The 23,772-nt window shown below is 40.7% G+C and overlaps 2 protein-coding genes across 4 annotated transcripts in view; one reads left to right on the forward strand and one right to left on the reverse strand.

Annotated features, from left to right (window-relative positions):
* Nucleotides 1–909, forward strand: part of LOC133646619 (reticulon-1-A-like) — a 46,744-nt gene extending 45,835 nt beyond the window's left edge. For all 3 annotated transcript variants that reach the window (XM_062042179.1, XM_062042180.1, XM_062042181.1), the window contains one exon: nt 87–909. In XM_062042179.1, coding sequence (XP_061898163.1) covers nt 87–129 — 43 coding nt within the window. In that variant the 3' untranslated portion in view covers nt 130–909. The remainder of the gene's footprint in view (nt 1–86) is intronic.
* Nucleotides 910–1,120: 211 nt separating this feature from the next.
* Nucleotides 1,121–23,638, reverse strand: LOC133645925 (ATP-dependent RNA helicase TDRD9-like). Its single transcript, XM_062040854.1, has 17 exons — nt 23,633–23,638; nt 20,955–21,071; nt 20,777–20,884; nt 18,636–18,736; nt 18,386–18,556; nt 18,160–18,271; nt 17,848–18,063; nt 16,605–16,694; nt 16,269–16,526; nt 5,153–5,320; nt 4,175–4,245; nt 3,996–4,105; nt 3,666–3,762; nt 3,445–3,583; nt 2,347–2,465; nt 2,202–2,274; nt 1,121–2,094 (listed from the first exon to the last, which is right to left on the reverse strand). The coding sequence occupies exons 1-17, from the start codon at nt 23,636–23,638 to the stop codon at nt 2,002–2,004; spliced, it is 2,049 nt and encodes a 682-aa protein (XP_061896838.1). The 3' UTR covers nt 1,121–2,001.
* Nucleotides 23,639–23,772: the final 134 nt, after the last annotated feature.

The following is a 23,772-nucleotide window of genomic DNA, read 5'->3' on the forward strand; positions in this document are numbered from 1 at the left end:
GAGGATAGAGCAGCGGGCGCTTTGCAGCCACGGACATTGTAATCCTATTTGAAAACATGCAATTGCTACTTGTTATCTGTGTCCAGGATCCAAGCAAAGATCCCTGGGGCCAAAAGAAAGGAGGAGTAGAACTCAGTTGACTCACGGAAGAGGCTCACTCACCCTTTAAGAGCCTGGTCACCGTCACGTGGGGCGTCATGCTTTTGTCATCTTGGTGTTCTCTGAAAGCATCCACTGAAGAAGCCTTCACCCTACCATGTACACACTAACACACCATCACACATAAACAGCACTAGGTAGACACGTTCACAACTCCAAAAACTAAAAAAGAATAAGACATTTTTTGTGTTGCTTATTCTAAAGTGCATGAAGTCAAGCCTTGGGTAAATATTTGATATCTTTTGTGATGTTTTTTGAAGGCCACGCTAGAGTTTTGCTTTGCAGTGCTCACCACAAACTAATTGGTGTGGCACAAAAAATAAATGATTAAGCTGAAGTGGTCACAGTCTTGCTCCGTTGCCAATGTTTGCTGCTTCATGTTCAAGTAAGCAGATGGGGCTTCTCTCAGTATATGTCAATATATATAAATATCAACAATAATTTCCTTTTGGTGTTTCCAAGCACAAACTAATTTAAGAATATGCGTCTTAGATGTGGTATTTGTAGGGTTTTTGCTTTTGTATACCAATAGGGAACAATACACCCGCTCATATTATGGGTACTGTTGTACAACTACTATGAAGACAAGGAGTATCTGCTGATACTAAACTTGTTTGAATAACTGTCAAACTTTGTACTATGTTCTACTATACTCTGTAGTTCTGTAGACCCTGGACTCTTACTATTTGCACTTACACTATGTATTTAATTACCAGAATAAGAAAAATAAATGTACCTTGATGGATACCATTTCCTTGGTCGGCTTACTGATGGTCATGTACCTGTTGGTGATGAAGGAACCCGACCACGTGAGTGGCAACAATCAAAGACTACACAGGTTGACAGGACACAGGAAATAAATAGTTTTTTGAAACTTGGGAGTTCTGAAAAGACAACGGTACAGACACACCACTTTGTAGTACTGTAAATGTGTGTGTGTTGTGAGTGACTCGGAAGCCGATTCTGTTGCAACCAGATATTTATTGACCCACTGCTGAACAACAGTAACATAATGAATACCTATAACAAATCTAATCCAAGATCTGACAAAATATAGAAGTATCTGTACAAAGATCACCCATACATATTTGTACATGCTAAAAATAAAGTAACGGAATCTTCTGTACCACTGAATCTCAAGTCACACTGGTTCAGTAAAGTAACACTTCTGACAAACACGTGAAATGAAAATGGTAAACATTAGCCCCAATGCTTTGCAAATATTAAAATAACACTGCCATTTGTATGTGGCAATAATTTTTTTGTTTGTGCCTTTACGGTTTTTAGGTTATTCTAAAATACATTTTCTGACGAGTGACCCCCGCGCCCACCTTTTCCCTTTCGTTTTTATAAAAACATCAAAATATCCCAAAACTTTTGTGCTATGCTGTGTTTGTGCTGCAAAACGTTTTTGTCTGTTAAAGTTTTTTTTAATGTTATTAACAACCAGCCACTCCACTTTGTCAAAATCTCCCCAAACGTGTGTGCTGCAAAATGATTTGGTCTATTTCAGGTTTTATGTTGTTATCTATAAGGTATGGTAGATTTGGTAGACAATTTTAAAGCACAAGTGTAGCACAAACAAATGGGAGAAGTTTGGGGAGATTTTGACAAGGTGGGGGGGCAGGTTATAAACAATAAACCGTTAACATAATAACTTTGACTTTTTGACAAGTTGGATGAGCTGGATGATGTCACTGGTCAGAAAATGTAGTTTAGAATAACTTAAAAACCCTAACAGCACTAACGGAAATATTGACAGCACAAACGTAACAGAAACGAATGGCAGTAATTTAACTATTTGCAATAATAAGGGTGTCCAAATTCACACAGGTAAACTTTTCAGTTGAGAAGAATGACAGGATGCAGCTGTAAAAAACCTCTTGTGTTCCCAGCTCTGACCTCAGTGATGTCCACCTTGAGGGAAGGATCAACCTGTAGGACCAGAGCACACAGAAAAAGACACAGCATACTGTATCAAAGGCCTAATTAACTATTTGAAAATACACATTGGAATGCAAAAGCATTAAAGAACACCATACCTGGTTCCATTTTCCTGCTTTGTCATAGTACACTGGAGTGACAGCTTCCCTCGGAGGAGATTTAGTGAACAAGCTATACAACGCAGATATGAAACACACATTTTTATATTTTTCTGACTGATGTGTGCAAGTGTGAGAGTGGGACCTCTTGAGGCGCTCCCGACAGTCCTCTTGCAGTTGGCCAATCCTGTCAGAACCCAGATGCAGGGTGCCACTGGGCCCTTCACACGCTAGACGGTTGATAGCTACTCGCAGAGCATTTATCTGAAGATAAGGAGAACCCATGTCACAAAGTAGTCAAAGAGCTGCAAAATTTTAAAATATTCTGAAAGGCAAACTAATGTATCATTGTGTAAAGGCCAGATACAAGTCTTACAGTAACATGTACTATAAGAGTATCGCTGTACTGTGCGCCAATTTTACTTGACTTAAAAAAAAATAATAATAAAAAATCTGTCGCACACGTGCAAAAAGGGATTTCAACCCCAACCAATCAGGGGCCCCCAAGCAAAATGATGGCAAAATGGCAAGATGCAATAATTGGTGTTCATATAGCTGTCAATCAAAAACAGCTCAGCTTTGTCTACCAATTGTATTCTCTCTCTTTCAGCTGCATTGTTTCTCATACTGCTCTGAACAGGGTTCGAACCCACATCGCCGTGTGAAAGACCAGCGTACTACTATTGAGCTTCTTTTACACCCGCACAGACGTGCATGCGCCGGTCGCGAAGAAGATGTATTAATTAACAAAATTGTTTGTAAAATGCGTGATATTTTTGCATTGTTGCTGTTCTGTTGAGTGAAATTATGATTTTTTTTATTGTCAAACTATGTTTTTGGGTGGGAGGTTTATGAAGCTTATTGTTTTACCGTGTCTGGAAAAAATAGCAATAATGACTTCAAGAATATATTTAAACAGAACACATTTTCAAAAGAAAAATTATGAAACTTTTGGAGAGGAAGAGCAGTCATTTCATTTGCAATCTGGGAATTCCTCCAGAATTGAACGGGTTAACAAAGTGACTGTGGAGCAAAATGTACACCAGAGCATAGCCAATATGTATTACTGCCTAGTGTTTTACAATCATCATATGTTCTTTTAAAAATGTTAGTTTAGTTGCCACTTACACTAAAATTTGACTTGAATAGGACTAGGATCGTAACTCCTTTGTAAACCAAGCACTACAGTACCTGTACCATAATAATTACGAGTGTGGGTAGAGTGTATGTGCATAAAAATTACCTCAGTGATGTCTTCCACGTCAAACTTTACATCAAAGGCCATTTCAATGTCATGTTCAGGTGGAAGGCCTTCTTGGGTTTGACTGTTCCAGCCCAAACCACAGAGCGCTCCAGTGTAGCAAGTCTTCTCTTCATTAGTGCTAGACATAAAAACAAATATAAAAAAAAGGCCCTGACATGAGTATATTTCATTTGTCACGGTTATGTCGATGTGAAACGAACCGCAACTCCATGATGGGGGTGAAGAGCATGGTAACAATGGCAGACAGTCCAGGAATGTCTGGCATGAGGGTGGTGTCCCTCAGGAGAATCTGGTTACCTACAACCCAATATTGTAGTGTCATATTTTACCACTAGAGGGTATAGAAAGCATGTAAAAGCTAACATACAGTATACATTGGCATTAAGTTTACCTTTCTGTCCACCTCATCTTATGTAAGTTGGACTATTTCTATTACAGTATTAAACGTTCTATTTATATGATTTGGTCTGGTATTGATGTTATAGAAAAAGACAACTGTGAATTTAGGCATGTGTGAATTTATCTGGCACCTGAAGCACTGACAGACACTGTCCCAGATACCATCATTCTCTGGTGCTTGTAGTGAGGGTTTTCATTCAGAGCCATGGCATTGACGCTGCTTCGATCAATGCACACCATCCTTGGATAAAGACACACCTGATTAGCTGAGGCAATGACAACCCTTGTGTGTTTGCGTGTTGGGACTTACTTGCAGTATATGGTGGCGTTCAAGCTGTGAAACAACATTTTATGAGGACTGTTCGGTCCATGCAGACGAATCTGTAATGTAAGGAATTAAAATACCTCATGTATTAACACATGTTTTGGTGGCAGTCAATTAAAGCCTCATGTCATTCTTCTACTTATGGGTGTGCCCAAAACAAACGACTTAAGTGAATTGAAACAGCTTTATCTCCTGGAAAACAGGGCAACAGCCAGGGCAAAAATCCTGCCATTAAGCCTTTTGAATATATTGCATTTTTGGTTTAGAACTCCTTTTTAATTGGATGATTTATAGCAGGGATATTCAACCTAATTATTTTGGGGGCCACATTTCCAGAAAGTTAAGGACCTGGGGGCCGGACTTCTTACTTCCCTTTTAGTCTAATTTTGCATATTACAGAGAAACGGCGTCCTGATTTTGGCCTATTTTGTCAGAGTTACAGAAAGGCACTGCTGTTTTTAAGGACCTTCTGCAAAAATAGGAGTCTTATAACTCAATAGCCCAAATGATGAAAAAGAGAGGATCTAAAATGGAACCTTGAGACACTATTAGTATGACTAAAGAAGTTATTACTACTGACTAATCGCAGAAACAAATTAATTACATTACTCAAATTATGAAAAAAAGAGAGGACTTAAACGGGTGCCTAGAGGAATTCCTCAATTATGTAAATCATAAGTTTGGACCTCAGAGTTCTATGTTTGCTAGCAAGTTTAAAATATTAATGCAAGGATCTGCCAATGTGTTTACTGTGGTCCAAGTTCCTCTATACAACAGGAGCACGTTAAGTTTTTTTTTTAGGAATTTACTGCAAAAATGGTTGTCTCCCAAGTTTTAAACTGAATCTGAGGGGCGGTATGGTGTCATTCTCGGGACGGATTTGGTCCTCCGGCCGCTAGTTAAGTAGGTATGATTTAGGGTATAGGATGCTAAAATGTGCTCCAAGCTAGCTTTTTAACTTGCCTTTGTTCTAGAGTAAAGCGTGCGGCTTTTTGAAAAGTGGGAGAGGAGGCAGTCGATGAGCTCCTTCTCTTCTTTCTTGCGATCTTTCCAGGAGCTGCTGATGGCATTGGGGACATACATTCCTGTTTGAATGTCTTTGTACAGAGAAACCAGCGTCTCGTTGTTTTGCTGCAGAATGAGAGAAAAATGAAGAGTGAAAAATGCACTGTATCTGCACACATATTTAAGCTGAATAGTGTGGAAAATAGTTGATCAGCCAATATGAAGTACATCTTTATTTACAATAAAGTATGAACAATTCACCTAATTACTCCAAAAAATAATGTCTTAATCCACAGTCCAGTTTGCATCCGATCGGAACTGTTGAAGTATAAAAACGTTCGGCAAAACTTGGCATCGTGGGCGCCCAAAAAAAATTACAAACAAATTTCACAGATAACCAAGAATTCCCGGTTTTCCAGGACATTTTCCCCATTGAAAATTAATGGGCCAATTTTCCAACATATTCTCACCCGATTCGAACCATTCCATCATCCACACACTCCACTCACCTTGGAAAATCAAACCACCATTTTCCAAGTTGAAAAGAATTCCAGGATTTTCCAAAATTCCAAGGCCCTATTCTTGGAAAAGTTTTCACAGTCCACATTTTTCAACCGTTTTTGACCGTTCTACCTTCGAAACATTATTTTTAGTTGGGACAACATAAGCTAATTTAGTTTTTTCGTACAATTTGCCGGTTTTCCCGAAATTCTGAAATACCCATTCTCCATTCAAACTGTTACGTCAATATTTTTCAACCGATTCCAAAAATTCCAACACCAACCCATTCATATCATTTAGGACAATTGTCCAGGGTGTACCCCGCCTTCCGCCTGATTGTAGCTGAGATAGGCTCCAGCGCCCCCCGGAACCACGAAGGGAATAAGCGGTAGAAAATGGATGGATGGGTGCTACTATCAATATTTTCAAAAATTCCTGGTTTTCCTGAAATTCCCAGGTTTCCAAGAAATCTCTGATTCAAATTAATGGATGTATTCATAGTACTACAATGCCCTAAAGCAGGGGTGTCAAACTCATTTTAGCTCAGGGGCCATATGGAAGAAAATCTATTCCCATGCGGGTCAGACTAATAAAATTGTGGCACAATAATTCAAAAATGAAGACAACTTCAAAAACATTTTTTATTTTGTTTTACTTTGGCAGAAAGTAGAACAAGCACAGTCTTAAAATGTACTTATTACAACTAATCCTCTTGGCAAAACACTTCCAAGTTATTTGAAAATTCTGAGGAAAAAAATAAAGAACACAAAGAACTTATACTTTGTCTTAAGTGTTTTAAAAAAGCCATTAAACTTTAGGCACCGCCTGTTCAGCATTCACATGTTGGCAGTTCACTATCAAAGACATGTTTGGAAAAGCAAATTAATGTTTCCTCAAACCGCCGCATTGCTGACATCCACAACTGCCCCAAACATTCATTTATAATCATTTAAATATTACAATTATAATATAATCAAAACAATTGTCAAAAAAATGACAACATAATAGCCGAATTAAAGGTAACATAACTACAAACTTAACCAATGTCAATATGGTAGATTTAACGTCAGATGCGTCAGTAATGCTGTAGTCTCGCGAGAGAGAGCGTACGTGACGCGGGAAAAAAATAGAGTCAAGTGGCACACTCAGCTGCCAAACAATTCTGATTTATTCAGAAAATAAAGCAAATAAAACTTAAATATCAAAATCTGGAGGCACTTGAAGGCTACATCGAAGAGTGCTACGACCGTCTTGTCATGGGGAAGCCATCTAAGACGCCAACGTCTAAAAGAAGCCGCCCGGAGGACTCACCTGGCCATGTGTCACCGCCGGGTACAAACTTCACCGACATCCTGGATTCCATCGACAAGAGGCTGACTTGTTTGGATGGCCGCCTCGCACTTGTCGAGGTGCACCACAAGGAATTCCAAGCCATCCGAGAGAGTTTGGAATTCAGACAACAGCAGGTCATTTCTCTCGCCAAGGAGAACGCCGCTCTTCGTGAGTCCGTAAAATCCCTCACCGACGGAGTGACGCAACTCACCCGGGACAACAGGAGCATGAAGGAGACGATGCTGGACCTCCAGGCGAGAAGCATGAGGGACAATCTGGTCTTCGCGGGAATACCGGAAAAGACAGAGGAAGATCCAGAGGAAACCATCAAGTCCTTCATGGAACACCAGCTCAAGCTTCCAGCAGACACCATCAGGAACATCACCTTCCATCGCGTCCACCGGCTTGGAGCCAAAAAGCCGGAGAACAGGAGGCCGAGACCCATCATAGCCAAATTCGAACACTTCAAGCAGAAGGACCGGGTGAGGAACCAGGGCCGAGAGCTGAAAGGATCCAACTTCAGCATCAACGACCAGTTTCCAAAGGAAATTCTCGACAGACACCGCCATCTGTTCCCGCTTCGCAAGAAGTTTATCACCGAAGGATGCCCTGCAGTCATCGCGGTGGATAAACTTTTCATCAACGGCCAACTTTACCATGATCCGGAAGCCACGCCGTGGCTGTATTATTAACGTCTGAAACACGGTAAATGTTGTATTTTTTTTTCTTTTGTTATTTCATTATGCTTCAATTCCTCTCTTTTCCCCCCCTCTTGCTCACAATACACCTGTGCGTCATTATAGCGCTCACGTAAACACCATACGCTCTCTCTCTCTCTCTCTTTCGGTAAACCAACGTTTACTGTTTTACTTTTTTGTTTTCCTTTTTATGTCACTTATTTCACTACCTGTTTAATCCACCACTCTCTTTTCTTTTTCTTTTATGTTTTTTGTTTTGTTTTTCTCTTTCTATTTCTCCACCTGTTGTGTGTCCCCTTGTCGTCATCAGCATTTACACTCACAGCTAATACATGCACAACTATACACACTATACACACCTACATATATGCATGATAGGCTTACATTTAGATACAGACATGCATTATTTACACATAAAGTACACACATACATCCACACACTTAGTTACAGTCTAGTTTAGTATGTCCACTGTGCAGTTTGTCACTTGGAAACGTGCGTGGGGTCGGGTCAAAGGAAAAAAATATAAAAATTCTTAATCATTTGAAGAGCATGCAAGCAGACATTGCTTTACTACAAGAGACTCACCTCTCCAAGTCCGATACCTCAAAACTGCATTCATCGCAATACCCACACACATACTTTGCTAGTTACAACTCCAAACAGAGAGGCGTAGCCATTCTCATTAGTAGAAAGGTCAACTTTACATTCCATAACTCCATTACTGACATAGAGGGAAGATACATCATTCTTAATATTTCTGTTGACGGGAGAAACTTATGTATCGCCAAGATTTATGGTCCAAATGTTGATGACCCCTCCTTTTTTCACACTTTCTTCTCTTCACTTTCTCCTCACTCAAACTACTGCTTGATTATAGGAGGGGACCTCAACTTAGTATTTAATCCAAATATAGATCGGTCCAGAGTGACTGGGAGTCACCGTGAGTCTCAGTCAGTGGTAATACTTAAGCAATATATGAACGATTATGGTCTTTGCGATGCCTGGCGTTCTTATCACCGCACTCTTAGGGAATACACTTATTTTTCCCCAGTTCACCACTCATTCTCTCGCATTGATTACTTTTTAACTAGTAGCTCAATTTTATCTGACATCTCAAACATTCACATCCATCCTATCATCATCAGTGACCATGCACCTGTCTCACTTTCCCTCACTAACAAAACTATCACTGCACCTATAAAACAATGGAGACTTAATACATCATTACTAAAGGACCCAGACTTCCTAAACTATTTTGAGAAAGAATGGACAGATTTTTTAGATTTTAATGATCAACCAGAAATCACGGCGTGCGTTCTCTGGGAGGCCGCGAAAGTAGTTATGCGAGGAAAAATAATTTCTTATTCATCATACAAGAAAAAAAAGGAACGTTTACTAGAGCAGGAACTTGAAAATGAAATAAAAATATTAGAAATAGCTTATGCGAACTCACAAAATGAACATACTCTGAACAAACTGAGAAAACTCAAATTAGATTTAAGAGAAATAATTGATAAGAAAAGTCAATTCCTGCTCCAGAGGTTACGCTTAGAAAAATTTGAACATGACAATAAACCAAGCAAATATTTGGCTAACAAACTAAAATTAAACAAAGAAAAAAACTCTATACCATCCATTAAGGATTCAGCTGGGAACATTACACTTGTTCCTGAGGAAATTAACTCCATATTTAGAGACTTTTACAGAAACTTGTATACACCCCAGATTGACCCATCTTTTTCAGACATTGAGACATTTCTCAATGGTATAGACTTACCTAAATTAAATACAAGGCAGGTATCAAATTTAGATCTTGCTATTTCTGTAGATGAACTTCACGATGCTCTTCAACGGATGCCAAACAATAAAGCACCAGGGCCTGATGGGTTCCCTGTGGAGTTCTACAAAACATTCTGGTCACTGCTAGCTCCGACATTTACGAAAATGGCTTTAGAGATTAAAGAAAACTCATTCCTTCCTCCAAATATGAACTCTGCCACGATCAGTCTCTTGCTAAAACCTGATAAAGACCCAACACTTCCATCCAGTTACCGGCCAATCTCCCTGATTAATGCTGATCTTAAAATTATCTGCAAAGTATTAGCTAAAAGATTAGAAAAAGTCACTCCATATATAGTACATCCTGATCAAACAGGTTTCATCAAAGAGAGACAATCGTCCAACAATGTTCGCCGTCTACTCAATGTGATAGACTATTCTGTTATTCATAATCTAAAAACAGCTGTTGTTTCATTAGATGCTGAAAAAGCATTTGATAGAGTGAATTGGAATTGTCTTTTAGCTACTCTACAGAAATTTGGATTTGGAGACTCATTTATAGAATAGATCAAGGTCCTATATAGTTTCCCTACAGCTTCAGTTAGAACGAACGGCCAAATCTCCCCAAGGTTTAATCTTATGAGGGGCACAAGGCAAGGGTGTCCACTTTCTCCGTCACTGTTTGCTATATTTATTGAACCTCTTGCAACCGCAATTCAATAGCATGCAAATATTAAAGGCATCCATACCGCAACCGTTCATCATAAAATAAGCCTTTATGCTGATGATGTATTACTTTTCTTACAAAATCCACATTCTTCTCTTCAAGATACAATCTCACTTATCAATAAATTCAGTTGTATTTCAGATTACTCCATCAACTGGTCCAAATCTACTGTGTTACCAATTAATTTTGACTTTCAGAGCACCTCATCGATTCCACTGCATAAAGGGAACATTAAATACCTGGGAATCAATATCTCCTCCACATTGTCAGATCTGAATCGCTTGAATTACTCCCCAATCTTAAAATCGATTGAGGATGATCTGGCGCGTTGGAAAACACTGCCAATCTCACTTATGGGAAGGGTTTCTACCGTGAAAATGATGGTCTTGCCTAGGATTAATTATCTATTTTCAGTGATTCCAACCAAACCTTTTCAAATCTGGTTTAAATCACTAGACTCACACATCAATCAGTTTCTTTGGAAGAGTAAACCAGCACGAATCAGCCTTAAAACTTTACAAAAACCCAAAGAATATGGGGGTCTAGAACTCCCAAACTTTTCCTATTACTTCCTTGCAAATAAACTACAATATATATTAAAATGGATCAATCCCACTTTATTGGATAGTTTATGGTTAGAGATTGAAAAATCACTTAGCCAGGAGATCCTAATTTGTAACTTGCCCTTTATTAGCCAAATTCTCCGAAAACACAGCTGCTTTAAAAGTATTAATATACGCACTACCTTAACAGCTTGGTGGGAGTTTTTGAAAATAACTGGGTCCCGGCTCACTCACTATTAGGAAAATTCCTGATTTTCTTATAAACAAGAAGCCATTGAACTTTCCAACATGGTATGATAAGGGAGTCAGATGCCTTGGGGATATCATCAATGCAAACAGTTTTATCTCTTTTAAGTTTAATAACACAATATGCAATCAATCCTAATAAATTCCTAGAATATATACAAATCAAATCTGTAATCAGCGCAAGATTCAACAAAACAACATGGGAAAGTAATCCTACGACCGTTAAATTCTTCAAAACATCTGCCCCCAAAGCTTTATCCAAATTATATGCTCTCTTATCAAAAATAGATAACACAATACGTATCCCAACTTCCAAATGGCACTCAGACATATCCACAAGCTTTGACCCAGAATTCTGGAAACAAATATGCTGGACGTGCGGGAAGGGCTGCGGGGTTGGGCGGCGCTGGGCACTGTTGGCGACCAGGCCTCTTGTTTATTTTTATTTATTTTATTTTATTTAAAGGGTTTATTTTTATTTTATTTTATTTTATTTAAAGGGTTTATTTTTATTTTATTTTATTTTTTTGTGTATGTATGTGTATGTGTATATGTGTGCATATGTATATGTATGTAGGTGTATTAATGTATATATATATGTGTGTGTGTGTGTATGTGTATATGTATGCATGTGTATGTATGTGTATATACATATATGTATGTATATGTGTATGTGTGTATGTATGTGTAGGTGTGTGTATGGGTGTGGATGTCCGGTGGATCGATTGGCCTGGCTGTGGATGAGTTGGGGTAGGTGGCCTCAGTGGTAGCTGGGGGTGTGCGTTGTTGTGGTTACGGGGTCGGTCGCTTTTTTTGTTTCGGTTTCGGCGACCGCGGACGGGCGGTGGTGGTAATGGTTGCTGTGGTGCTGCCGGCGGTTGGCGTCGCTGTATTGGGTTGGAGGCCTGTGGCTGGTATCTGTGCGCTTGTGGGGTTGTGGGGGCTGGCTGGCGTTGGCTTGCCGGCTGGTTTGGGGGCTGGCGTGCGGACGGATGCATTGACTTCTTCCCCGTTGGGGGCCGGGACTCGTATGGGCACGTTGCTGTGTGGATGGCCGGGATGCGGTGTTTGCATTGGGCATGGGGGCTGTGCAGTTTTTCTGCGTTTGGTTGCTGGTATGGGCTCTGCGGGGTTGGGTTGGGGCGGGCGGGGGCTGGCTTTGTTTGGCGGGGGGGGTGGGCTCGCGTGACGTCACGCTAAAGTGGTCTGGTGTGGGTCACGGGCCGTGGGGGTGTGGGTGGGGGGGGAGTTGGCCTCCTGACCGTAGTTCCTGGTTGTCGGCCGCATGGACTGGGGGTGATGTCTGGGCCCTCTACTCCTCCTACTTATAGCACACACAGTCACACATATATAAGACTTTGGGGGATTGTCCTGCGGGGAGGCATGGCGGGGGGATGAGGATGTCTCCTATGGGGCTCCAGTCCTCCTGTCTTGTCCCCTGCTCGTCCATCCCTCAATCTTAGCTGCATATTAGACACTTAGGATTCGGGGGGCTCGGCTTGGTTGGGACCCACCAAGACCTTGATGTCCCCCAATTTTAATCGCATTTTTAGTTCCCACAAGCATACATATCTCACTCACGCTACAGTACACGCATCAATAGGGACTGGAGGTCGGCTGTAAAGGCTGACCTCCTAATTTTAACTACACAGTAGACACTCTGGGGGCCTTGTACACATGCATGTGGGGGGGTTGGCGCACCCCTCATTGCCTCGTCGGCCGGCGCGAATTGCGGTCTGGTGGCCTGCCAGGCTTTTATTCATTTATTTATTTTTATTTTTTCTTTAAATTTAGTATTTATTTTAATTTTTATAATTTACTTATTTTATTTTATTTGTATTTTATTTGTTTTTTTTAATTTAATTAAAAAAGAAAATGTTTTTAATTTTTATATATATATATATATATTTTTTTTTTTAAATTATTATTATTTTTGTTTAATCTTATTTATTTGTGTGTGGCGTCGCGCGCGTCTCGCTTCCTGTTAGGGTGGGGTCCGTGCCTGTGTGGCCCAACCTTGCGCTGTGGGGTCTCTGTTGGTGACTTGATGTGGTGGCGGCGCGGCGCCTATGTCTGGTCTGGATGCTGTGTCTCGGTTGTTTGGGCGGTGGTGTGTTTGTGGGGGTTTGGGTTGGGGTGGTGGGGTCTTTTGGTGGGGGGGTGTCGGTGTCTCTTGTTTGCGTGTTGGCGTTTGGGCTGGCTGGCGCTGGCTGGTCTCCGTGATCCTGTTGGCGTGTGGTTGCCGGTCGCAGTTTTTTTTTGATCGCTTTGATTTGATTGGGTGGTGCTGGCTGTCTGGGGGTATTGCGGCTGCTGTTTCTGCTGCCGTTTGTTTGTGGTGTGGGCGCCCGTGGCTGCTGGGTCTGGTGCAGGGGGGTGGCTGATGTGACTTGTGGTGGTTGTCGGGGCTGACAAGCTGTGTATATGTATGTATATGTGTGTGTATGTGTATGTATGTATGTATATTCATGTGTATGTGTATATATGTGTATGTATATGTACATGTGTATGTGTATGTGTATGTATATAGATATGTATGTATATTTCTGGGGGTACGTTCTGGGCTTGCCTGTCAGGTGGGGGTCAGCGCCTCTGGCTACTGCATCCGGACTGCGTGTCTGGAGCTCCTGGGTCCCACCGTCCATCCCTTCCGGGCGCCCGTCTTGGTTGGGGCCTGCTGGGTCTGGTCCCTGTGTCTATTGTGGTAGCTTGGTGCTGCAAGGTTTTCCGAGGTGCTGCGACTCGGCCAGTTGTTGGGGTAGTGACCTTGTGTGTCAGCATGTCTGTGATCTTCTTTTATTTCTTTTTTTTTTTTTTTTAAATATATTTAATTATTTATTTATTTGTATTTTTTAAATAATTTTATTTTTTTATTTTCCCCTACCTCAGGGGGGGGGGACTCGGCGGGGCGGTCGCTGGTTGTTCCATCTCCATCGTTGGGTTCCCTGCGGTTGGGGTGGGTGGGTCCCGTGGCCCCGTGCTGGGTGGTCCTGTGGCGGCCAACTTGGGTGGGGTGGCCGGGGGCTGGCCTCGCCGCGCTCTCCAGGGGTGGGGGGTGGGCTCATGGGGGCCCGGTTGCCGGTGGGGCGGGGCGGTCTTCCCGTCCGGTTGCGGAGGGTCTCCGGGCCCTTTGGGCGGGGCGTCCCGCCTTTCTGCCTGTGTGGGGTGTGGTCTCTCGCTAGCTTGGGGTCTGGCTGTCCCCTGCTTTTCTCGTGCCTTGTCCTTTGCCGGGTGCGTCTGTCTGCGGCCTGCTGCTGGCCCTTTTGGGCGGCGCGGTGGGCCGGGCTCTGAGGTTCCTGTCGCTGTCCGGCTTGGCTGCGTGGGGGCGGTGATCCCTGGTTCCCTGGGCACCACACCTACTGTTTGTGGGTTGGGCTCTCGGGGGGCTTGGGCCGTAGTCTGGCTCCCACACACACTGGGAGTCAAATGTATTGTATATACAAATTCACATATACTCACATACACAGGTACCTACGCTCCCACATACATATACAAATACAGTAAATATTTACACACTCAAAGTTCGTACATCCACACGCACATTCATTATACAAACATACACATACTGTACATATACATTCACTGTACAAACATACATATACACATACTGTACATATACACTCACTGTACAAACACATATACACATACTGTACATATAAATTCACTGTACAAACACACATACTGTACATATACATTCACTGTACAAACACACACATACATATACACATACTGTACATATACATTCACTGTACAAACACAGATACACACATACTGTACATATACAAGTACATATGCACACATACACTCATGCACATAATCACGTTTCATCAAACATATATTAATGTTGTTGCCCTAGGGTAAACTGGGTATAACACATGGCACTCTGACAAAGCTTAACCTATTGTTACTATAACAATCTACAAGGTTAATGTAGGTTGCTTCTCTTTCTTCCCCTCCATTTTTCTGCATTCTTTCGTATCTCAAGTTATCATTACGTATATGTATTGTTGCATTTGAACAACTGTATTGTTGATAATAAAGATATTGGTAAAAGTAAAAGTATTGGTATTGTTCATGATCAATAGCGCTATTTCTATTGGTATTTGTATTGCTCCATTTGTAGTGTAAAATGCTCATTGTCATTTGTGTATTATTTTTTCGCTAACTGCTTATTTGCTATTACTTTTACCATCATATTTGTACATGTCATATTTGCTGATGTTGCTCTATTGTTGTTGTTGTTTGCTGTTGTTGTTTTTGTCTCTCTGTCTAATCGCCCTCTTGTCCCCACAATTTCCCCCTCTGTCTTCCTTTTTTTTCTCTTTCTATCTATCCCCTCCTGCTCCAGCCCGGCTGCACCAAATGATAATATAAATACATTTAATAAAGTCAAATACAAATAAGGCAACAAGAGAAGTATCCTACACTTCTCTTTTGTAAAGTAAATCTGAACAGCCGATATGGGCATCAACATCAACTATATGATTTGCCTGAGAAGCTGGACAGGACAAAAAAAAATTTGCGGGCCGAATCTGGCTCGCGGGCCTTGACTGACACATATGCCTTTAAAGCCTCGAAATTTTGCACCATTTTTAAACCCGATTCCGACCTTTCAACCATCCACCCACACTAAGGCAGCACGGCGTAGTGGGTAGAGCGGCCGTGCCAGAAACCTGAGGGTTGCAGGTTCGCTCCCTGCCTCTTGACATCCAAATCGCTGCCGTTGTGTCCTTGGTCAGTACACTTCACCCTTGCCCCCAGTGCCGCTCACACTGGTGAATTAATGATGAATGATGGGTGGTGGTCGTAGGCCGTAGGCGCAAACTGGCATCCACGCTTCAGTCAGTCTACCCCAGGGCAGCTGTGGCTATGAAAGTAGCTTACCACCACCAGGTGTGATTAAATGATGGGTTCTCACTTCTCTGTGAAGTGCTTTGAGAGTCCAGAAAAGCGCTGTATAAATCTAATCCATTATTATTATTATTATTATTATCATCACCCTTCCGATATATCGAACGCAAAACATGTTTTCCCTTTCCCAAGGAATTTTCTCCCTATTGACAATGAATGGGCATTATACAATCTACTGCATTTCCCACATCTCTCATCCGATTTGAACCATGCCACCATCCACACACACTGCTCATCCTGGACATTTCTAACGGAATTGCAAATTCTAGTTAACCATGCTGTTTTTTATACTCAATAACAACCAAACGCACAGTTACCTTCGAGTCAAAGCTCTCTTCAGCAATGACGGCGTGGCCCTCCTCCACAAAAATATCAGCCAGGCTTTTGTTTGTCGTCTCGCCGCTGATGAGCAGCTGTACACGCATTATTCCATTGAGAATGGAGTAAAGCGACACAATGACTGAATGGTCTTTCACAAGCGCCATGAACCGTTGACGAGCACGGCTGCTCCACTGGTTCCCAAAGATGACAGACTCGGCTGATGGACGCATTTCAGTAATTTGGAACTCCTGAGCCTGAGAAAGGAATTTGTATAATGGTTTATTCACTATGTGGACAAGAAGGAGCCATGTGATAAGTCACCCTGTTGCCACCTGGAAGGGGTGATGCAGGAGGTCAGATGGTAGTTCCCTCAAGGTGTTGCATGGGACAGCTGCTGTGTTGCCAAAGTCCAAGAAGAACACCTGCAGAGTAGGAACATACTCTGGTACAATCCCTTAAGTCAATAAACACATGCCCGGTAAAGCAGTACATGGAAAAGAATGAGTTGAGTACATCAGTTATAAACCCTAAATGTAATGGCCTGATTTACTAAGATCCAAATAACATGCTTTAAACAGTGTATAAAAATTAAAACAGCGTCTACTATGAATGTTGTGTGGGATCTACTAACAGTGCGTGTGCAATTGAAAGGTGGAGCAGACCGCCTTATTCAAATGAGGATTGTGCGTGTATATTACCACGGAGACACTCATTTACTGCACATTCATGTTATCATGCTCCTACCTGTGTGCGATATGTTGAACCAGCAGCACACATCTATAATACGTAACACCTTTTCTAAATCACAATCTAGACAACAGAAACATATGCAGTCACTGACACTTAATTTTGTGCATAAAGCTGTGGCTCACATCGTCAGCCCATGTGTGCGTCTAGAATTATTCTAATGCAAGAAAATGCAAAATGAAATACGTCTTTTCATGTAGGAGATATATTATAGCAATACAGTTCCTACATTAAAAGAAAAACAAACATTAAAAATGTTTTAAATGACAACAAAACGCATCAATTTTATAAAATTTCAATCAGCCCCTTTAGTCATCCAGCAGCTATAAAAGTATAAAAGCAAATTGCTGAATAGACTGTCTAAAATGTTTTAGTTCTGTCAGTCCAAATATGTTGAAACACACAAATAGAACAGATGATTTGGTATACATCCGCATGTCTTTCCAGCATGAGCACCTCCTCTCTCACAGCCGCATGCGTCGGTGTCATATAGCACGTCCTTCTGACCAGTGCTTAAAACGTAAAATAGTGCTCGCAAAACAGTGATGAGTGTTTATAAATCACACTGCTCGTAATAACTATATTTGCATTTTCTCCTCCCAGAATTGTGGATGTTTTGATGATCAGCATTTGTTCTGCATATTAATGAAGACAGAGATGCAAATTGGATTGCACGCCATATTCTGCTCACTTGACACAATCAACTTTGCACACATACGTAGTAGATCAGCTTTGCGTGTGCTATTTAGTACATGCAAACCTTCAATAAATCAGGCTCTAAGTGTATGAAAATGTGATTGGATGATGACTCAAGAGTTGATTAGTTACTTCTACTGTGTTTCCACGCATGTGCAGGATCTTCGCCCGGTAGTAGAGGCTCTGGTTGTTTATCTCAGAGTAGGGCGCCAAACACAGAAGGTTAGGATAGAGTGACAAAGTTATAGGATGCAGTGTGCGCATGTTGATCTCTCCTGTCAGTTGGCGCTGCTTTTCCAAACTGGCTTCATCTGCCTGGAAGCCCCAGAAATGGCCCACATCCACCACCTGCACCCAGTGACCAAAGCATTTGCAATTACGTCTAGACCAAACAGAAGAGTATGTAGAGTTTATAAACTATTAAGATGAGGGAGGAAAGCAGACCTCTGTAACGCTGACCACAAACAAGCGGTTAGGAGGCAGTTTGTCTGGCTCAAGGGTGCTGCTCACTACTCCCACTGGAAAGACAGACTGGCTTTGGAAGTCGACGTTTACCCTGCACAAAGTGAGGGTCAGTGTTAATATTTGTGTATTCTATCACTGCCTGACAGGCAGCGAGTTTATCAATTCACTCAGAGGCAAAACAGGATATGTCCTAGAAGAACTGTACCGTGCATATTTCATGTGAGATACTGGTCTGCTGCCTACGCATTTTTCTATTTGTTCCATTGGGTAAACAGACAATTCCAAGGCAGATCCCTGCTGGGCCAAAATGAGGGCGAGCATCACCTCAGGGAGCACTGCAGAATCCTGGGATGTCTTGTAGAATTCCACATATGCTCTGTGCATCCAAGCATACATAGTCATATTTTACTGATTGTACACGTAATGTATATAAAAACTAATACACATTTCAGTACCTGGAGCTCTCAAAGAAAATGGCTTTGACTTGTCCACATTGGCGGAACAGAGACTGCAGCTGTTTGTAGTACAGAAAACTGTACGGAGGGAGATTCCTCACCTGGTTGCAACATATGACGTGGTATTAAAATCACGCAATACACATTTCCTCCAGTAGACTCAACCAAACCTGCAACACCACCACAACTAACACTACAGTTTAAAATGTAGTCGCACCTACCATGCTATAATGTTATCAACTTATCAATACTTTTTGATTTAAAGAAGGCATTTGACACTATAGATCATCAAATTCTCATTTCTAAATTATATGCTTATGGAGTTAGAGGAGTTGCACTGGACTGGTTAACCAGCTATTTACAACAACGACAGCAATATATGGAATTCCACAAGGTTCTATTTTAGGACCCAAACTTTTTATTTTATATATAAATGATATTTGTGAGGTTTCGAAAATTTTACAGTACGTATTATTCGCAGACGATACAAATTTATACTGTTCAGGAGATGACTTGAAGATCTTAGCCGAAAATATTGAAGAGGACATGGTTAAACTAAAATTGTGGTTTGATGTAAATAAATTATCTTTAAACTTGGAAAAGACTAAATTTATGGTATTCAGTAATAAAAGAAAGATAGAAGTTAGTTTATCCATAAACAATGTGAAAATTGAGAAGGTGTCTGAAATCAGATTTCTTGGGGTCATCTTAGATGAAAAGTTGACATGGAAAGCTCATATATTGCATGTGAAAAATAAGGTATCTAAAAGCTTATTTATTTTGAACAAGGTTAAATACAGTTTCCCGTATAATACAATGAGAATGTTATATTGCTCAATTATTGTGCAGAAATACGGGGAAATACATATCACAGCAACATAATGCCTTTATTTCTTTCAAAGAAAAGAGCAATTCGTATACTTTTTACAGTAGGATATAGAGACCACACAAATCCACTCTTCATAAGGTCAGGATTACTAAAACTAAAAGACATTGTAGAATTGCATACTCTATTAGTGATGTTCAAAGCTAGAAATAAAGTTCTTCCGAAGGACTTACAAAAGTTATTTGTGTTCACGTCTGAAGATGGGAACCACAGAAGGCCGTATGATTTTAAACATCCAAGAGTGCGAACAAATTTGAAGCAAATGTGCTTGTCTGTTGCTGGTGTGAAAGCATGGAATTCTCTAGACAAAGACTTAAAAAGTTGCAAGAATATCTTTGAATTTAAAAAGAGTTACAAAAAGAGACAACTGGAATTATATCAAACTGATTTTTGATTTTGATTGGACGTGTCATTTTGAAAATGCTTAAACGAAAGTTAAAAGTATGTTGGAGTTGCGGTGTTGGTGGAGGGAACAGGGAAAAAGTCATCTAAAATAATTTGTGTTAAAAAGGGGGCAGATAAATATAAGAATAGTATTCTTCCATCTGCTCCTTTCTGATCATGGAAATGTTTAAGAAACAAAAAAACAATGAAAGTGTCAACTGTATATGGCTTGTATATATGCATTTTCATGAAAGGAATAAAAAGAAATGATGATGATGATGATGAATACTATGGTTAATTTACAGGCACCGATTAATCTTCTGATAACTTCAAATGTATGCTTGCCTGGATGGTATTTAAAGGGGATATTTGCAACTTACTAACAGTTAAATTTTTTTAACCCAAAAGATAACACCACCGCCTAGCTAGCCTATGTTACCACAGGTGGTTTACCAGAACATATACGTCTATATTTTACAATTACTAAATTACAATATCCTGATCGTCGGTCCGAGGAGTTTGTATAACGTTTAGGCTTGTCACTCACACGTACACGCAGGGAGTGCGTTCAAATATACAAGAGTAGTCCAAGAGAAGCAACTAACATATTGCAGATGTGTAGTTGTGTTATGGATATACATTCAATTATAGCTGACATTAACATCTAAACTTTGCCAAATCGCTACCATTACCTGACCACATACAAAGCTAATGCGTGTAGGTTTGCTAAGGACGGGCATAGTTTATTATTTTGTGCTGAAAATTGGAAGAAGGCGGGCTATATATCTTACAACACAATGGAATGTTAGCACGCTCTGCATCCATGTAAAAGGTTGATAGCAACCCCTTTTACACGTCAGAGTAAACTTACCATCACAGTTGTTCTGTGGTTCAAACCACTCAACTCTCTGGAAGCCAAGTCTTCATCAATTTCCCTCTGGACAAAGTAGTTTGGGTAGTAGGCACCAGCAATGACAACCTTGAGTATAAGAGAGGTAAATATGCCTTAACAGCCCTGACATCAGACATTAAGTAAGTTCAGTAATAACCTGAAGGATGAACTTCTGTTCGTGTATGCTGGTGTAGTCAGAGAGCTGGGTGTTGTCCGTCACAAACATGTTAAACTGTTGCACACGTTTTTTCAGATCTTCATACAACTCTGCAACCTGGATAGGAAGTACGTTTTAGCAGGGGAGAGCTGAGGCAATATATTGAATTCATAAGTAACAATGGACAAGTTGATTTGACCCAGTTCTTCTCAAATAGTGGGACTGCCCCCCTTGGAAGTGCGCGGTGCAATGCTGGGGTGGGGTGGAGCTATTGCAAGGAATTTAGGGATTTCACTATCTACGGTCCGTAATATCATCAAAAGGTTCAGAGGATCTGGAGAAATCACTGCAGGGCCGAAAACCAACATTGAATGCCTGTGACCTTCGATCCATCAGGCGGTACTGCATCAAAAACCGACATCAGTGTGTAAAGGATATCACCACATGGGCTCAGGAACAATTCAGAAAACCGCTGTCAGTAACTACAGTTCGTCACTACATCTGTATAGGGATGATGTTTGATAAGAAATGATCGAGTTCGAGCCTATTATCGAATCCTCTTATCGAACCGATTCCTTATCGATTCTCTTATCGAGTGCAGATAGGTTGTTGTATATGGAAAAAAACACACAATAATTGGTTTAACAAAAGCTCACTTTTATTATATAAGAAAACAATTTAATCTAATAAATAAATAAATATTGACTGTTACCCCCCTAAAAAAAAAAAAATAAATAAATAAATATTGACTGTTACCCAAAGTATATTAAGTGGGATTTTTCAGAAAAACAAATATATAAAGTAACACAGAAACAACCTGTCTCTGTGATCACTATAGGTGTATAAATAATACTATAGTGTTAAATAAAATCAGTCCCTTGGGCACAAAACTGAAAATAATACAGCTCTCCAAAAAGTGCAGTTCTGCTGCTATTTGACATAACTGTTTGTTATGATGCTTTGACATTTTTGCACTTTATTTCTTTATTGAAAGAAACTTCTATGAAGAGAAAAGTTGTTTGCAAATGTGGTTACAATGCTAAAAAATGAAAAGTTAAAGCTAAAAAAAGAAATACACCTTATTGAGTTAACATTATTTCTTTATAGGGGGAAAGATACTATGAGCTGGGGAATATAACAACTACACTACCCAGCATGCAACGGGAGTGACGAGCATGCGCGGTAGCCCCGAAGTGTTGTTGCATGTCGTCACGTAAGAATGAGGTTATGAGCACGCTGTGAAAGTAAACGTCAAGAACTAAGCCAACACGCCTCGTCTGCATTATTTATAATTAGACAGACAACACATATACAGTGTGATTTTGTTTTGTTTACAAGGAAAGAAAAACAAAAGTTAAATGTGTGTGTGTACAGCCTGAGGGATCGAAGGTCACGGGCTTAGCTGCTTACGTGCAGTGATTTCTCCAGATTCTCTGAACCCTTTGATGATATTACGGACCATAGATGGTGAAATCCCTAAATTCTTTGCAATAGCTGGTTGAGAAAGGTTTTTCTTAAACTCTTCAACAATTTGCTCACGCATTTGTTGACAAAGTGGTGACCTTCGCCCCATCCTTGTTTGTGAATGACTGAGCATTTCATGGAATCTACTTTTATACCCAATCATGGCACCCACCTGTTCCCAATTTGCCTGTTCACCGGTGGGATGTTCCAAATAAGTGTGTGATGAGCACTCCTCAACTTTATCAGTATTTATTGCCACCTTTCCCAACTTCTTTGTCACGTGTTGCTGGCATCAAATTCTAAAGTTAATGATTATTTGCAAAAAAAAAAAAAAAGTTTATCAGTTTGAACATCAAATATGTTGTCTTTATAGCATATTCAACTGAATATGGGTTGAAAATGATTTGCAAATCATTGTATTCCGTTTATATTTACATCTAACACAATTTCCCAACTCATATGGAAAACAGGGTTTGTACGAGTGCACAACAGGGGAGCTGTTAATTTATTGACAAACTTTATTTATCCACAAGGGAAATTGTTCAAATTGTGAGAATGGCAACATGTTGTCTGAGTGACGTCAGTGAGTGAGTGGGTGAGTAAAGAGAGGGAGAGGTAGTGCATTCACTGTGTCCTGCAAAACTACCGTATTTTCCGCACTATAAGGCGCACCTAAAAACCTCCAATTTCCTCAAAAGCTGACAGTGCACCTTATAATCCGGTGCGCCTTATATATGAACCAATATTGAGCCACAACAGGTCTCGCAACTACGGTAACTACGCCGACTTCATTTTCCCCCTTCTACGGCTGCTTCCCGTAGAAGAGCTTCTTCTTCTACAGGGGAAAATGAAGTCGGCGGCTGCCTACCGTAGTTGCGAGACCTAAACTTTATGTAAAAACCCAAAAATGGCTCCTATTAAGAGACACGCTTACGACGCAGAGTTTAAACTCAAGGCGATCAGTCACGCAGTAGAACACGGGAATAGAGCAGCAGCGAGAGAATTTAACATCAACGAATCAATGGTGCGGAAGTGGAGGAAGCAACATGATGACATGCGCCAAGTAAAGAAGACTAAACAGAGTTTCCGAGGGAACAAAGCGAGATGACTACTGTTGGAGGACAAACTCGAACAATGGGTTGTTGAACAGAGAGCAGCAAGTAGAAGTGTCAGTACAATCACTATTTGTTTTGTTGACATTCCCATTAGCGCACCTCCATCTAATGGATGCATAACGTAACCCCAGCCTCTACTGTAGCGTCTATTCTATGTGCCTTATAATGCGGTGCGCCTTATACAAACCCTGTTTCCATATGAGTTGGGAAATTGTGTTGGATGTAAATATAAACGGAAT

The sequence above is a fragment of the Entelurus aequoreus genome, linkage group LG03 (genome assembly GCF_033978785.1).
Source record: "Entelurus aequoreus isolate RoL-2023_Sb linkage group LG03, RoL_Eaeq_v1.1, whole genome shotgun sequence".
Taxonomy (NCBI): Eukaryota; Metazoa; Chordata; class Actinopteri; order Syngnathiformes; family Syngnathidae; genus Entelurus; species Entelurus aequoreus.